General features: G+C 49.6%; 1 protein-coding gene across 6 annotated transcripts in view; it reads left to right on the top strand.

Annotated features, from left to right (window-relative positions):
- The window catches only part of LOC142579602 (proton-coupled zinc antiporter SLC30A2-like), a 106,607-nt gene extending 90,888 nt beyond the window's left edge, over positions 1-15,719 (top strand). For all 6 annotated transcript variants that reach the window (XM_075689986.1, XM_075689987.1, XM_075689988.1 and 3 more), the window contains 6 exons: positions 3,698-3,815; positions 4,410-4,556; positions 7,459-7,612; positions 10,051-10,315; positions 12,415-12,655; positions 13,669-15,719. In XM_075689986.1, coding sequence (XP_075546101.1) covers positions 3,698-3,815; positions 4,410-4,556; positions 7,459-7,612; positions 10,051-10,315; positions 12,415-12,655; positions 13,669-13,814 — 1,071 coding nt within the window. In that variant the 3' untranslated portion in view covers positions 13,815-15,719. The remainder of the gene's footprint in view (positions 1-3,697; positions 3,816-4,409; positions 4,557-7,458; positions 7,613-10,050; positions 10,316-12,414; positions 12,656-13,668) is intronic.
- The last annotated feature ends 1,066 nt before the right edge of the window (positions 15,720-16,785 follow it).

Here is a 16,785-nt window from a genome sequence, read left to right as displayed (position 1 = left end):
TCTCAAACCCGCCTCGCATCGCATTGAGCCGGGAGAATGACGACATTAACGGTGCATCCTTTCAAGAAGACTGCTGTTATGCATACAGCATGTCACATTAGCAAGTGAGCAAATAGATAACCTTTTCGTTTTCTTGCGGACCTCAATCATGACGGCATGCGACAATGTGAACACATGCTTTGTCTTGCGGTTGATATGAATGTTGGCCTCGTTTGCATTTTCTCAGTGTGTTTTCTAACCATTAGGTGACGGGGTTGAAGGGCTATATCTGTTATTTTTTCCGATAAAGTTGAGCTGAGAGTCAGCGCTCTGTCCTGTCGTTTGCTACACTTAGTCTGCTTTTTTGCGTGGTTTTACTTCGTCCCACCCTGTTTCTTTGATGTTTCCAATGCGTATACTTTGAGCAAACGGCTCCATGGTGTGGGAAAGCCACGTGTGGGAAACGGGCGTCAAAAGAATAGCGCAAACACCGTATATGAACGTGGAAGGTCGCACAAAGGCTTCGAAAAAGAACTAAACTACAGATGCACAAAAAAAAGACTACCTGTGCATGCTCTGGCGAAGGCATGGTCGCCAACCCGTGAGCCACGGACACACGTACAGGCGTACAGCCACGGACAGAAAACAGCTCGCTCCTAATAATTTCCCCGCGGTTCCCCGTGTTTCCGCATTTTCTACGCATTTCCCGCATTCAAGTTTCCGCATTTTCCGCATTCAAAGCCCGAATGCTTTTACCAACTTGCTCAGTTTTTCGTCGCTCTATACTTAGCCGCAGTTTTTTTAACCACCACGTGTATGCGTTCCACGTTCCCTAGAGCTCGAATACGGATTTAACGCTATACCCGAGGCGTAGGTACTTTTCCATGTTCAAGAACGCTCAAAAAACAAAACAAAAACAAACAAAAAAGGTCCAGAAGAAAATGCTGAGTTAGACAGCAGGGAAGAAGTTACCCTACAAATTATGGCACAGGCAACCACAGCGACACCAAACAATGATTATTCAGTGTGCAAACGGCTCAGTATAATGCCAATAAAAGCGGCAAATGTACAGAAAATTACAAGAAAGGTACCTGCAAGAAAGGGGCGATTTACGATGTAGCAGCATCATCATGATGCCGACGATGCACCGGACAAACAGGCAGGTGACCTAAAGAACAGGACCAGAGAACGCGCAGCTTCTTTACCTGGCCCTCCCGCCGGCCATCCCGCTTTTCATTGATGCTCTTTTCCCGTTGCACTGTGCAATTTCAAGACGTCAACGTTTTTAGAATATAAACAAGCTGACGGGCGAAATTCGAGAACCCATGGTCATTGACGGGAGCGGGCAATCATGCATCGGTGCACTATCAGTTCTACTGACTGAAAAAAAAGTTGACCTGTGCAAACCAGCCGGTCAGGTTAAGAAACAGACTGTCAGCGTTACAAGCAAAAATTGTACAGCATTGGACATTGTGTGTCGAAACGAATATTAAACTATCCCCTGCAGTGTGTCGTGTTGGTCCTTTCTTGCTGTCCCGTGCAAGTGTTCTCACTGGGGACCTTTCTTTGCAATGTGCATCCACCGACCCCGCGCAGCGGCCATTTCTAAGAGCACGCGCATTTTTGATTAAAAAGAAAATCTACTCTCATAGTTAAGCCCAGCATTCTGTTCGCCAGAGTGGCTCAGCGGTTGTTAAGAACGGCTAGCTGCAGTGCAAGTTTGCCAGCCATTTACGCCAGCGGTGGCAACCTCATCTTGGAACGCCGCCGCCAACCTCTAGCCACGGCGTGACTAAGTCGACTTTGTGTCGGAAACAATACGCACGTCCTCCACTCTCCGTTGCTTCAGCTAGGATGCGTTTGACGAAGCAGGCTTTGTGCTGAAACCGCCACCGTTACGCTCTAGCCTCGTCGCCGTTGTGACGGAATGAGTTCGGCGGGCCAACTATTGTTACCGAACTCCCCAACGCGGACCTGATCTGCTACGGGTGGGGGAGCTGCCGCGGGAACGTCGTCGTAGGCTCCTTCCCACGCGCCGACCAAGACGCAAGACAATGTGCTACTCGGGCGCGCTACCCGGGTCGGCTCCGAGTTCTACGAAGCCCCTCTGACGTCGGCTCCGGGCCATGCGCCTGCGTGCGTGCGTGCGTGTGTGTGCGTGTGTGTGCGTGTGTGTGTGTGCGTGTGTGTGTGCGTGCGTGCGTGTGTGTGTGTGTGTGTGTGTGTGTGTGTGTGTGTGTGTGTGTGTGTGTGTGTGTGTGTGTGTGTGTGTGTGTGCGTGCGTGTGTGCGTGTGTGTGTGTGTGCGTGTGTGCGTGCGTGCGCGCGCGCGCGCGCGCGCGTGTAAACCGTTCCGGCGAGAGGCGGCGTGTTTACAATGACTGGACGAACGTTTCCGTCCCCTTGGAATCAAGGGGGGGACCAAGTGCTTATAAGCAGCGATTGTCGGCTGCTAGAGTGTGCTCGTCGTCGTGCCCTGTGCTCGAAATGTACTCGTGAGCTGTGTGCTCGTTTGCTGTATGCTTAGTCTTGCGGGCTCCATTTGGGAGTCACGCTAGACTGTCGATGTATGTCTTGTTTAAACTGTAAATAATGTAAATAAATCCTGCTCGCCTAAGTCCCGACGAAGAGTCAAGTTCATCCCTACGACTACGACTGCAAGATCTTACACAGTGCGACTACAGATGGCGCGACCGCAGGTTTGACTCCCGAATGCGGCAGTTGCATCGTCACGGAGCGGTGGCGCACCGAAGAAAGCCATAAGCGAGGGCCCGCTTGCTGAGTTTTCGGCGCAGCGTTAAACAAAAAATGTCGCAGTTTCGCCTGGCGAAGCATCCATTGCGATAAAAAATTAGTAGACAACTATACGGAGTAAGGATAGTAGTTTTGTCGGCCGTATAAACTCGTAAACATTCGCTTACTAACTAAATTCGCTAGCATTGTGTCACGCGGGCACCGGCAAGCAGAAACACATCTCACTCAATGACCGTGGACACTGGCTGCTAAAATGCTGGCATGAGGAAAAGAAGCAGCAGCAGCAGCGAGCGAATTGACCTTCGTGCTGCCTCTCGCTTCAACGCGAACTAAGCGGGGAGAACACAGCGCGCACGAAGCTGTGAGCCCTCGGCGCACCCAGACTCTGTTCTCATCGCAGGCCGCTTTCAAGATGGGGCCCGTGCGGCCGCGCTCAGCCGCGTCACACGCAGCCGACGCCGTAGCAGAACGCGAAGCCCTCCCCCTCCGGTGTCTTGCGCGCGGTGGAAGATGGTGTGCTTCCTCCCCGCCATCCTTCCTTGCACGCGCGAGATCAAGCCACCATTATCGGCTCACCATGGCACGCTCTCACTCGCACGATTTCACTCGCACGTACAGCATAGGGCGCGTGGCCATGGTGTTATCGCACTTTGACTTTATACGGAACATCACGACGACGACGACGCCTACAATGGCGGCAGGAGTGCGCCTGTAGTGTCCATATGATTGCTATAGCAACAAAACCAAAATGGCCGAACTTGCTCCGAAGTGCTTCATCGTGGTATTTTTGTTCCGTTTGGTCAGGAATTGTCTTGAGACGTCCATCATATAAGATACATATAATATTAAAACTTTACTGAGCAGGTGTGGCATCTGCTATGACAGTGCCGCATGTCTGCGATTTGCCAGTCACTTTGTCCGCGATAGTGTACCTTTCGGGCGTTTAGATTTCCGTTGCTTCACAGGCGAGCCAGGAGGAACACTGTCACTCACCAGATGGCGTCGAGGTCGACCACCTGGCACGAAAGAAGCTCATCTTCGCCAGCATCCTCTGCCTAGTCTTCATGATCCTCGAAATCGTAGGTGGGTACGCGCGGACGGTTGAAGGAGGGAATGCGGGAGTAAGAAGGAAGTGAGACGAGTGAGTCAATGGGTCAATCAACATAGTTTTAGAGTATCGTTATGGCACCGCCACCGATTCGGGATCACTCAGACAAAAACCTTTCGTCGTTCGCAAATAGTGTCCATTGAAATAGCCTACGAAGTTGAGCATGCAGGTTGCAGCATGCAGAAAGTTGCAGATGGCCAGCACTTTTCATTTGCAACTGATCACAATTATATAAATTACCTTCTTTCAATGCATGAGAAACTGTGGATACCAGCGCTTCATGACCCGCGTTTTGTATTTATTAAAAACTTAAATGTGGCGTCGCGTGCATTAAACACACGATAAAGCACGATTTTCTGCAAAATTTACTATAGAAAAAAAAGCACGAAGAGGAGAATAACTTTCGTAATTTCACACTGCTTCAGCATGCGGGAGAAACTGCCTTGCCTTGCGAATGCTTAGCTGTAAGCAAACGCTGGTGCTCTTCGCTCCACCTATAGCTGTTCGACCATCTTTTAAGCGGCATTCTTTACTCTCGGATAACCGTTGCCATTTTGTGCTTGCCGCAGGCGGCCTTCTGGCCAACAGCTTGGCCGTGGCGACCGACGCGGCGCACCTGCTCACAGACTTCGCCAGCTTCATGATCAGCCTGTTCTCCATCTGGCTGGCGCACCGGCCGCCCACCAAGCGCATGAGCTTCGGCTGGTACCGAGCGGGTGCGTATTTCTCGCGAAAAATTTGTTTGTTTGTCTGTTTACAATTCTCTGTCTTTGTGATAGTGTGACCTTCAACGGGCTGGTGGTAGTCCGCATGCTGTTCACAAAAAAGAAAATAAAGAAGCATGGAGGACGTTTAAGCTTCGCTTTTAAGAGTGTAACGCGATAACATTCAAAGATCCCTGACTGCTTCTCACGCTTCTCGGTAAATGCAGCTTATGTAACCATAATGGTTACCGGGAAACGCTGGCGGCGAACGCTATGCACGGAGGCGAGCTTTCTGGTAGAAACGCGGCCTCTTGCGTGGGCCAATCCCGGAGGTTGTGCACAGCCGCGCCGGAAAATATTACGTCATTTTCAGGTTTCTGTTGTTGCTTCGCACTATTAAGTCGTAGAAGATTTAACATAAAAGGTATGTGCTGTCGGTGTTTTGTTTCATGACATTTGTTTGTGGGCTGTAAATTTACGAGGCATAACTTTGTAACTTTGTAGACAAGGTATGAGCAACTTTAACCAGCATATACTGCATGTCATACAGCAAGGCGTGGCATACACATATACCTAAATATATGCGAAAATTTTCGCCCACGGACAACTCCACCGACACCGGATTTTCTAGGACACTGGATCCTTAATGCTGTAACGTTAAAACTAACCCACCCTTCAGTAGCCTGAAGCTGCAAAGAATCGCAAAGGCCGACGCGTTTCTGGGACAGAAAGCTTTGCAGATGAATCTAAATCCGTCCTGCTCCGAGGTGATCGAGCCCGCCGCTACAGCGTCTTTTGGTGCGGTTGCTCTACCATCTAAACTAACTAGCAGGCTAGCAGATGGCAGTAGGCGTTCAAATCGATCGAGAACTTGAAGCGCGAATACACTATAACAAATCTGTACTCTCAAAGTGAACCGAAGAGCTGTTCCACTGAACCCATTTCTTATTTTTCCCCCGTGAAATTTTCGTTGCTATGGGACAAAGTAGGTACACAGCATAAGGACAGTCTCATGAAAAAAAAAAAGAAAAAACGTTTTGGAATGGTTTGTTCAACGTGAAAAAGAAAGGAAAGCCGGCGTGCTTCTCTATGCAAAAATAAATAAATAAATAAAATTTCACTGACAATTTAGCGGTAAAAGCGAGAGAAATGCGTGAGCATTATGTTTCACCTCTTTGAGATGTCGGATGCATGGCTTAAACCACGTTCACCACATTAGAAAATGCTGTCCAGGAGCTCACTCGACACACTTCCTGTCTCTTCGAGGCCCAAAGTGCAACTGACGATGGGCCTGAGCAGATTACCTTCATTGCGCCACACACGCACTCACTCACCCACTCACTCACTCGCCCACATTCTCTCACTCACTCGCGCACGCTCACTCACGTACTCACGCGCGCACTCAGTCACGCGCGCACACTCACTCAGTCACGCGCGCACACTCACTCACTAACACGCGCGCACACTCACTCACACGCACGCAACCCGCCGTGGTTGCTCAGTGGCTGTGGTGTTAGGCTGCTGAGCACAAGGTGGCGGGATCGAATCCCGGCCACGGCGGCCGCATTTCGATGGGGGCGAAATGCGAAAACACTCGTGTACTTAGATTTAAGTGCACGTTAATGTACCCCAGGTGGTCTAAGTTTCCGGAGTCTACTACGGCGTGCCTCATAATCAGAAAGTGGTTTTGGCACGTAAGACCTCATAATTTAATTTTAAATTTAATCGCGTGCGCGCACACTCACTCACTCAAGCGAGCCCACTCACTCACTCACTCACTCACTCACTCACTCACTCACTCACTCACTCACTCACTCACTCACTCACTCACTCACTCACTCACTCACTCACTCACTCACTCACTCACTCACTCACTCACTCACTCACTCACTCACTCACTCACTCACTCAGTCAAATATAATTCTTGTACCACATGACAAGCTTCCCACACTTCACCCACATACTTTTTAACCCTTCGACATTCCTAATGCTAACGCTGCAATAGAAGTAAAGAAATGTGTTTGAACATTGGAATCCACTGGGACGAAATGAAGGTAAACGCATTATCGAACGCGCTGGTAGCCTGTCATCTACGAGTATGACGTTCTCCGTCAGTTAAGGAGATCTTTGCTGAGCTATTTCTGTGGTGTTCTTGTCGACTCAATAATTTTAACAACTTGAGTCGCGCAGGTGCATCCCTTAGGGCACATTCACACCGGCGACTGACAGTGGTCGCGCGACCAAGTTGGTCGCAAAGCGACCAGTCGCAACTGGTCGCAAACGGTCGCCTTTCTTGAAAAGCGACCATTTTGGGCCAGTCGCTCTCTGCGCGATTTTTCAGTCGCGCGACCGTGGTCGCAAAACTGATAAACCAATCAGCGGTGCACCGGAAGTGATCTTTCGTGTGTCTATATCCGTCCTCCTTTGGCGTCGCGTTCAAATTCCGCGTAGATTCCAAGAGTTCTCGCTGAGAACGATAATCTCCGGGATTGCGACTTGCGGGTCGCGCTCAGCCGGGCTTGCCGGTGTGAACATCAGTCGCCTTCGGTCGCTTTTTGATTGCGAGTCGCAAATGGTCGCGCGACCTCCTCAAGTCGCCGGTGTGAATGTGCCCTTACACCTCTCGATTTATTTTTTCTCTACCTAACGGGACGTGTCCTTTCTCTATTGTGACAAAAAATAAGCCACGGACAAGGCAGCGTCCTCGCGTCCAGGACAAGGCAGCGTCCAGCGTTTAACTTCTTTAGTCGATGCATACATGGTCCACGTTTTTGGCGAGGTATTAGCTGCTAGTGAGAGCTTGTTCAGTTCTTCCGCTTCACAATAGCTGCTTGCAGCGCTCTGAAGTCTGTGGAGAGAAGCGCACGGGGGGACCGTGATAAGCTTCTCTTGTTGCCGCCTCCTCTCCGCGCAGAGGTGATCGGTGCGGTGACGTCAGTGCTCCTTATCTGGGTGGTGACCGGCGTTCTCGTCTACATGGCCGTGCAGCGGATAGTCCTGCAGGAGTACGAGATCAACGCCACCATTATGCTCATCACTGCCGGCATCGGAATACTCGTCAACATCATGTGAGTCGGCGCGAGGCCTGTCCCCGTGCAAAAGCGTTTAACAACCGCAATTCCAACTATTTCGGTGTGCAGCATATATGCCTACGGTCTGACGCTTGAGGTACGAAATACGACAACGGCATATCGTCGGCAATCCAGACCTTAATAAAGGCAGGGCACATAACATGCAGATAGGAATGTGAAATGAATGTCAAGGCTGAGAAAGGAATGGGGCTTTGACAGCACATTTTTTTTCTCTCGTCAGCGCCTAAATGCGCTCAGTGATGAACACGAAAACATGTTATGGCTTCCCGTGCCGTCAGTAAATATTTTTTGGGCCGTAGTATGGAATATAATTGTGTGTATGTGGCCCTGTCATGAACTATTCGTGTCCCGAATCCTTTGTGCATGTCTTGGCCACAGGCCGAAGGTGTACGCAGTATAATACACATGTACAAACGAGCTCGAGATATTCTGTAAGCTGTTGAAGAGGTTGTCACTGTACCACTTGTCACTCAGCGGAAAAAAAAAAGAAGAGTAAAGGCGCCATGTGACGCACACCATACTAATAATTTGAGCTGTTATCGGGATGAAAACTGACAGTTGTCGCAAAGATAACCCACAGAATGTAATATGCTTATTACAGAGAGAATAAAAAAAAAGATAATTATAGAAACTTATCTTTTTGTTTAATGCAATATCTATATGTTCGCTCTTGCGATGCACAGCTGTCCTAGCTTTTCCTATATAGAATAACATTCGAAGCACAACTTCGTGGCCCATTACTTCAAAAGGCGCTTGATTGACTGTGAGTGAGGCGAGCTCGCTTTTCTAAAAAGAAAGAAGAAAAAAAACCCACATGGATGACGAAGTCAGCTGCATTCCCGTAGCCACTTGTGGCGGCTACCACTGATCTTTCCGGCAACGTCAAGGCCGCGTGCTTTTTTTAACGCGACCACAGAAAAGTACACAGACATGCAGCCTAGCTGACAGACTCGGAGTGCAAATGAAAAGTAAACAGTTGAGAGCACGCAGCCGGCCCAACCTGCGTCGCCTGCCAGTCACGGTTCGTTGCACGCGAGGCGGAAAGAACGCGCGGCATATTTATATATTCTTTGCACCTTGCATCGCTCGGCAGTTTGTTTTTGCCGCCGCAGCGTATTCTCTGCAGCCGCTGGCGTTGTTTCGCCATAACCACAGGCGACCTTGTAATGTGTGTACCCACCGTGTGGGTTCAGTGGTTATGACGTAACGCTGCCGAGCACGAATTTGAGGGTTCGATTCCAGGTCGTGGCTGCCACACTATGCACTGTCGGGACGTTAAAACCCAATTAACTTATTTTTTATCGGGTTGGGCGTCTCTAGAAGATAATCTGCGGCCATCTTAGGTGGTAGCCATATTTCGTCGGGTATACTGTGGGAAATGGTGGAACCAATGGCCGAGATCGCACTCAACCTGTTCCTCTCGCGTGTTTGCCGTCGCAGCGATCGCTTGTCATGGCCTTGTCGTCGGCTGCGCCTCGTCATCGCACCCAAAGTCCCTGCGCGCGCGGTCGTGAGGACAGATGATGATGATGGAGCCGAGATTGAGTGGGTTTGCTGTAAACGCGGGTTAGAGAGCAAATTTTAGTCTACGGAACTTTCGAAGATAGCCTTACTGGGCGTCTTGAGTGCCTGCTCTAAACCATATTGGGCAGGTTATAGCAGTATAGCTTTTTGCAGCTGGTTGCAAAATAGTCCAGAGGGGGCACGCTTGTTCCAGCTCTGCGGTGTAAACGGTATGCACCTGCAGCGTGCCCAAAAGTGTCCCGACTTCTTTTCTATAGCGAGATAACTAAACGCCCGTGAACCAAACGTCGTTCTCTTCAACCCATCGATGTTTCTTTTCTTCTCCCGTTATAGTGATACATCGTAACAGCATGACGCAGAGGTTTTGTAGATAGCACGGCGGCTTAACTATACAACGTTTGAAAGCGCGCCAGTGACCTCATTCAGCGGCAAACCACGATGGAACGTATTTGCGACGCACTTTCGAAGCGGTGGCATCACCTTATGTATAGGCGCGTGCATTACAGACGCTTTTCGGCGACTGCGTTGTCTATAGAGGCCGACATTCGGTAACCGTTCGGCTACCGATTAACGCGTGCACACTGTATACCGCACGTATTTTTTGGGTTGTAACATAGCGGCCGAACTGGACGCGTCGACGCTATTTGGGCGACGCAACGCAGAAAATACGTTGGAAATACGCTCCGTGTGGTTGTACAGCCCCTGGTTGAAGTAGTAAAGGCAAGGCGCAGAAGACCAGGACTCAAGACGAAGAACACAAACGACAGGACCGGCGGTCTTCGCGCCTTGCCTTTACTACTTCAAGCATGAACCAACTAGCCCAAGCAAGAGTTTTACTTGAGAATACAGCCCCTGCACGTGCCAATTAATCGTTCGCCTTCTCGACGCAGCATGGGCGTGGCGCTGCAAGTGGGCGGCGTGCCGCACGGTCACTCGCACGGCGCGCACCACGCGGCCGACGACGACGACGCCCACCTGAAGGACCGCGCCAACGGCGTGGCCGTTCTCGAGAACGGCGGCTCGCGTCCCGGCTCGGCCGGCACCGGGGGCCGCGGCTCGGGCAACATCAACGTCCGCGCGGCTCTCATCCACGTCATCGGCGACTTCCTGCAGAGTCTGGGCGTCTTCGTGGCCGCGCTCATCATCTTCTTCAGGGTGAGTGCACCGCGTGGGACACCCGTGATAAGGCGCGCTTCATGGGCAAGTGGAAAGACGCCAGCGGCCCGCAGGAAAGTGCACACACACACACGCAGCTCTGATTGAGGCACCGATTTCTGTTCTATAACGTTAGACGTATTTTTTTCTCCCTCGTTTCACGGAGGAGACTGTGGGGTTGTTCGGTTGACTTGGGTCAAGATAGTATTTTGTCGACGTATATATAAGTTGTAAATTTAGCGATCGTCAAATATTACGCCTAAGTAGTACACCAAACTAGGAGGCCGAATGTGCGAACCCTGAATGTGTCCGCCCATTCAGTATTTTGTGGATGGCAATGTCATAATGCCAAGGATAAAGACGCTTCTTTCACTGAAAGAGTGTAAGCGAAGCGAGGTGAAACGAAGCGAACGCGTGTTGCTCGCGTTGGGCATTCTATTCTATCTCATCTGTTTCGGAGCTTAGCTCGCGCAGAGTTCTGCCTTCATGTTCTGTAACTCATCGCAAGATGGCTGGGTTGACAAAATTTGCCAGCATTTATGTTCCTAATAATGAATCGCCGTGATCGACTCAGAGCAGCGTATTCATTATTTCGCTCTGCTAACTATACTGCAGGATACTTAAAATATTTGTCGGGAATTAGTACTACGCAGGCAACAACTTTTCCTAACTTTAACTCCTGCGTGCTGCGCGATTAATTACGCATAAACACTATACATATTCATGGATGGTATCAACGTGTAGGCTTGGAGTATGACAGATCAATGAATGCATGTCACAAAACGTGGAAATTTACGCATGATGAGGCATGGAAACAAGGAAATGCTCCCAAAACTAAAGTATAAGGAGACATTGAGACTATAACGTATGGTTTATCGGCCGCCAAGCTATTGGTTTCTGGCGCACTTTGCTATCAGTCTACAAATGTGTTGTTTTCAGCTTCTAACGACAGACACGAAATGCTGCTTTCTTTATCTCTGTTCGTTTGCGCGAGGAAGTCGCACTATTTCGTTTCGTTGAGTATCTGGATCTCAGTTCGGTATCTCTGTTATTTGCAGTATGACGCAACGTGAAAATTACGATCCGCCGAACGAACCCGTAGCAGCGAACGCTGGAAAACCAACAGACCCAGGGCCGCTATTTTGTAGCGATGCCTTATGCCTTATTCTATGCTATTCTTATCATCCACCACACACGGCCGCCTGATCCCGTTGATAATGTGGGCAGACCGTCGCTCTGACCACTGGCCAAGCGCGAAAAGCCTGAAAAGGCATACAATCAGAAAAGGCATCGCTACAAAATACCGGCCCAGAACAGTGACGCAAACGAAACACGCGCTGGGTGTAGTGCGTTCTTCTGTCTCCTTCATTCGTGCTATGCCTCGTTGCTGTGCCTCGCAAAACCACACGTACAGTCCTGGCCGCTGTTAATGGGACCATTCTTGCGCGGTTCTCACTTAGTTTGCGCTCTAGCTGCAAGTACTGGCCGAAATTATGTCAGTGCACTGCACAGGGGCGGAGAAAGGTGCCGGTGCCTGCTGCAAAGCCGGGGCCAATCGACACGTGTGTGTTCCCGTTAACAGTGGTCCGCGCGGTATGCCGAAATCGCCCGATTTGTCGTGCATATCTGGTCTTATTATACCGACGAGATAACCACCAAGGTTCCAGAGAAAACTTTTCAATTGCTTCCGACAATCCGAAAAAATTGCCAGGCTTAGCTTGGTTAAGCCAAGAATGCGTTGCATATTGCGCGGTCAGGTGGTGGCTGCGGCTGCGCGCGACCGCGCGAGTTGGGGCCCAGCTTTTCCTTCGTGACGTCACGCGCCGGCGCAGCGCCCCTAGCGGGAGGAGTGGGAGTCAGGTGGTGGCTGCGGCCGCGCGCGACCGCGCGAGTTGGGGCCCAGCTTTTCCTCCGGCTGTAGTGACGTCACGTCACGTGGTTGCGCTAAAGGTCAATGGTGGCTGCCCGGCCGCGCCTAAGGGCTGAACTGAGTGATTGCAATACGCAACGAATAAAAGCCCCTCTTTCCGACGGGTTGCCCGTTTACCCCTCTTGGATATATCGTACCAGCCAGCTAAGCGTTGAATGTGCTTGCGCAGCCCGACTACCGCATCGCGGACCCGCTGTGCACGTTCCTGTTCTCGGTGCTGGTGCTGTTGTCGACGATGGCGATCCTGCGCGAAGCCCTGACCGTGCTCATGGAAGGCAAGCCGAGCGGCATCGACTTCCGCGAGGTGCTCACGCTGCTCGCCCAGCAGCCCGGAGTGCACATGGTGCACAACCTGCGCATCTGGGCCCTGTCCATGGACAAGATCGCGCTCTCCGCGCACATCGTCATCCGTGAGTACATTTGTCCTCGATTCGCGCGTCACGATGTCGCCATGCTGATAGCGGTCGCTACGTACGTGTAGATATAACGAATGCGCATGCCTTATTAACGTTGCGTGCAACTGTGCACATGTACGAGTAGCCAAGCAGAGACAGCATAACCACTTCCCTAAAGAAATATGGCGCGTGTCGTTTTAGTACTCATTTCGTCAGGTTATGCATAAAATGTGCGGTAAAACTGGTGATAAGCATGTTAATCGAGATCAAGTGACATGTCACGAGGGGCTCACCGTCTTTACGACCTTCATCCACTCGACACGAGGTCGGGGGATGCACTCCTGGCCACGGCGACTGCATTCCGATGGGGGCGGAATACATAACACTCACGTGAATGAGGTTTGCTGGATGCTATAAGAAAACCACAGCTGATGGAAGCTCATTCAGAGCCCTCCTCTGCGGCGTACGTTAAAGATCCCCTGGTGGTCAAACTTAACCCGGAGTCCCCCCCACTACGCGTGCGTCGTAATCAAATCGTGGTTTTGGCACGTAACACCTCAGAATTCAATTCAATTTCACTACGGCGTCTCTCATTGGGATGCTGCTTTTGGACGTTAAACGTAATTTATTTTCAGTAATGATTAAAATAAAAGCTCTGTTAACAACATATAATTGAACATAGTTGATTTCGTTGTTAAAGGTTACAAAACCATGAACTTATCACTAAACTCCAATATAATGCCCACTTGTCATCAGGCGTAGACACCACATAGCGCGCACATGCACAAGCGCCACCTACGATTTGAGGTCTTTTCATTATCCACTGCAGCATGGCTGACTGCGCCGCTATTTGTATTTACTTGCGCATTTTCCTGTCCCTCCCTGCTTTACCTGCACAACTTCCACAATTTCATAAATAAGTAAAACAAGCCTGTCAATCTTTCATTAGTCTTCAGATTGGCATAGTTTTCCTCAGAACGCACGCTGTGTGCCTCCGTTGCACCTCTTTTTCGTTTACACCTGTGCAGGGCCGAACGAAGACGCCATGCAAGTGCTGAAGTCGTGCTCTCGCATGATCCGCTCCAATTACGACATCTTCGAGCTGACACTGCAGATCGAGGAGTACCACGAGGTCATGGACGATTGCGCCAAGTGTAACGACCTCCGGAACTGAAGCGTTCATACTCTCGTCCAAAATCCGGGCGTAATTCGCCAATACCTCTTTTGCGGGTAGCGGTCAAAGAGATGCGCCTGTGACATTGGACCGGTACGGTAGTGTGCCGCTTCTAAAAGTGCCATCTTCGAGCACGGATTGAAAAAGTGCGGACCAGAAGAATGTTCACAAAGTTCAGTGTGGCTTATGCGATGTGTTTAGGAATTTTATCTTACTTTTTTTTTTAATCGCAACGTTGTTGGATTATTCATCGCTGTTCGAGTTTCAACCTGGCCTCGACACTGCCGCGGGTGGCAGAGCTAGCGAATAAGTTAAGGCTGTTGGTACTTATTTCAGGATTGGGACATAGTAACTAACGCTAAAAGCGCGCAACCTGAACGAAAAACAGACGGGACGCAATGCTGCACACAGTGTTTCGTGCGCTTCTTGTGTGTCTACCGTTGTGCAGCGAAGCTAGTTTCAGAGGGCACAGCATGTAGCTTTGTCCTTTCCTGGGCTGTTCGGGCCAGTCATGTCACAATGCAAGGAGGGGAGTTCGGAGGTCGCTTTGCCTTACCACTTGCGTTTCGAACACTGCTTTACAGCAGTCAGTAGTAGCCCTTCAGTGCTATCAAAAGTTATTCACGACGTGCGAGGCATTTGTTTAGCCTGATCTCTGTCTGCGCCAGTCATCTGAATCGTGTTGGCTTACGATAAAACGAAGCTGTGTCTCAATGTGATAGATGTTGCGGCTTGAACTTACTCGTTACAAAAATAAGATCGTGGTGCACCTAGAAGAGTTCTATATACCCACAGGATTTGCTGCAGACACGGTGTTAAACTTGACGAAACATACTCTGCCTACTAATGGTAGTCTGCTCGGTGGTTAGTGAACGGTATAAAAGCCTAGAATAAAAAGATACAAAAATTTCGTCAGGTTTTTTTCTTCTTTTTTATACAGCTGGTGCGCTCATTGCGATATCCTGAAAGTAGAAGCATTCCCTGCATTTCTCAGTATTCGTCATAAGCTGTGGGGCTGCTGTACTGTGCTGCTGAATAAGAGACGGCAGTTCCAGTCACATGACCAGCTCTGCAGTGAACTTTTTTTGGTCATTGGAATTAGGACGCAATGCTTATCCTAGTAAAACTTGAACACTCCTTGAATTAGCTTTCTATCTCCGAAATGCAAAAAAAAGAAGATTAGGTTATCGATTAACAATACATGCCTAGCTTGAGCCATAACGTCGTAGTCAATGTCAGTAAATCGCTGTTCCAGTCTCACGGTACACTGAGGCTCTGGTTGAAGACTGACGCCGTGCGTAACTCCTGTCAGAATAGTTACTGCTGTCAAGGTCATATAGGTTGCTTGTCATTTCCCGTGCGTAAAATTTCGATCCGCGACCCCTGCGGCCGAACTTGGTTTTAACTCCGTACGACTACAGCCTTGCACCCCTTGTGAAGGCTTACGGCGTTGCGTGCATGAGATCAACTCTCTGAAGTCTCGAGACGATCCTTATCACAATTCGTTTCGTGTTTTCGTGCCGGCTTTGAAGTGTGGGCATTCGTTCACCGTTTAGCAGTGACTTGTATTCTTTTTTTGTAGGGTCATATTTGCCGTGACTACTTAGAATTTCTAGCTCGCGAAGAAGCACCATTGCTCTATTTCTCGCGTAAAAGCCGCAGGAATGCAACAAAAACGAACGCTTCGATGTGTGACGATCGGTTGTAATTGCTAAGGCGGTGAACTGTGATTGCGCCCCGAAGTTTACTGTTCACTTGTTACTGTACTGCAAACTGTGTTGAATCAATGCAAGAATGTCTCGCGTCTTTGTGTTGCGAGCGCGTGCATCTTCCTGTACATATTCGCCGTGTTTACATTATGTGTCTATGTATATAAATTGATATAAAGGTTCTTTTTTTTATCACTGTCTGCGTCATTGTCATGAACTCGCACCGTTTAGCCCTGTTCAAACTTAACTGCACCGCTGAAATGCTACTTCCGTACAAGGTGGAACGTTCGGCAATTTGGTTGACATTCGCTTTTGCTTACAGCGGAACAGGAACAAGATGCGGAAAGCGGACATGTAGCGCGTGTTCAAAATTGCAGCTTGTGACTACCTGATGTGTAGTGATGCCCAGCTTTTTCCATAGTGGCGTAATTCATACATCCAGCGAGCCAACCGTTGCCTCAGGTAAACTTTTATTGTATTGCGCCAGCCTAAAGAAACACATCTTGTAGTTACATAAAACCTGTTTCTGGACGATAGTTGGTGCGTGATTAATTGCCACAATACTGTCGCAGCAAATTACGAGGTACTACAGAAGACCGACGGACAACAATGCGCCTGTCCCTGTTGCTTCTGTAGCCTCTCTTCTTTTAGTGCGCCACAATTCTGGCAATTAAACACATCTTTGCAGAGGCGGAAGGTGAAGAACAGCGTGTATACAGGACGAAAAGCAAGGCTTGCAGTTCTTTTCAGATGTCCTTTTAATGCGGTAACCATTCTTCAGCGACTTTACCAACCTTCCAGTGTGTTCGAATCTATAACCTCTCACCCAGTGACCCATGTTGTATAGCTTGGGCCACAAGGTGTGTGCCGGCTGCTGTCTTGCCGATCGGACAACTGGGTGCGTGCCCGAATAGACAACTTCTGCACAGCGTATGTCATAATGACACGTGCCCATGCTTTCTTCGCCAATCCCTCGGAATGGATGGGCCAATGTGACGCAATAGGTGTGTAGCTTTAAGTATATTAACGGGGTGCACATAGCCGGCGATTGTCGTCGCAAAAAGGAAATGAAATGGCGTGTTAGTCTCCGCAATATTCCTTGAACAGCAGCGGAAATGCTCTCTTCCGATTCTGCCCCCTGCAGCTTCTAAAGAAAGAGAAAAAAAGCAGTTTCGTTCTGAAGCAATTTATGTCCATTGAACCGCATCAAGGATGTGCGCCACTGCTTGAACCTTCAAATTCAGCTTACTCTTGCTGATCGC

This window comes from Dermacentor variabilis, chromosome 4, assembly GCF_050947875.1.
Source record: "Dermacentor variabilis isolate Ectoservices chromosome 4, ASM5094787v1, whole genome shotgun sequence".
Lineage (NCBI taxonomy): Eukaryota > Metazoa > Arthropoda > Arachnida > Ixodida > Ixodidae > Dermacentor > Dermacentor variabilis.
This window is presented reverse-complemented; position numbering and strand designations above follow the sequence as displayed.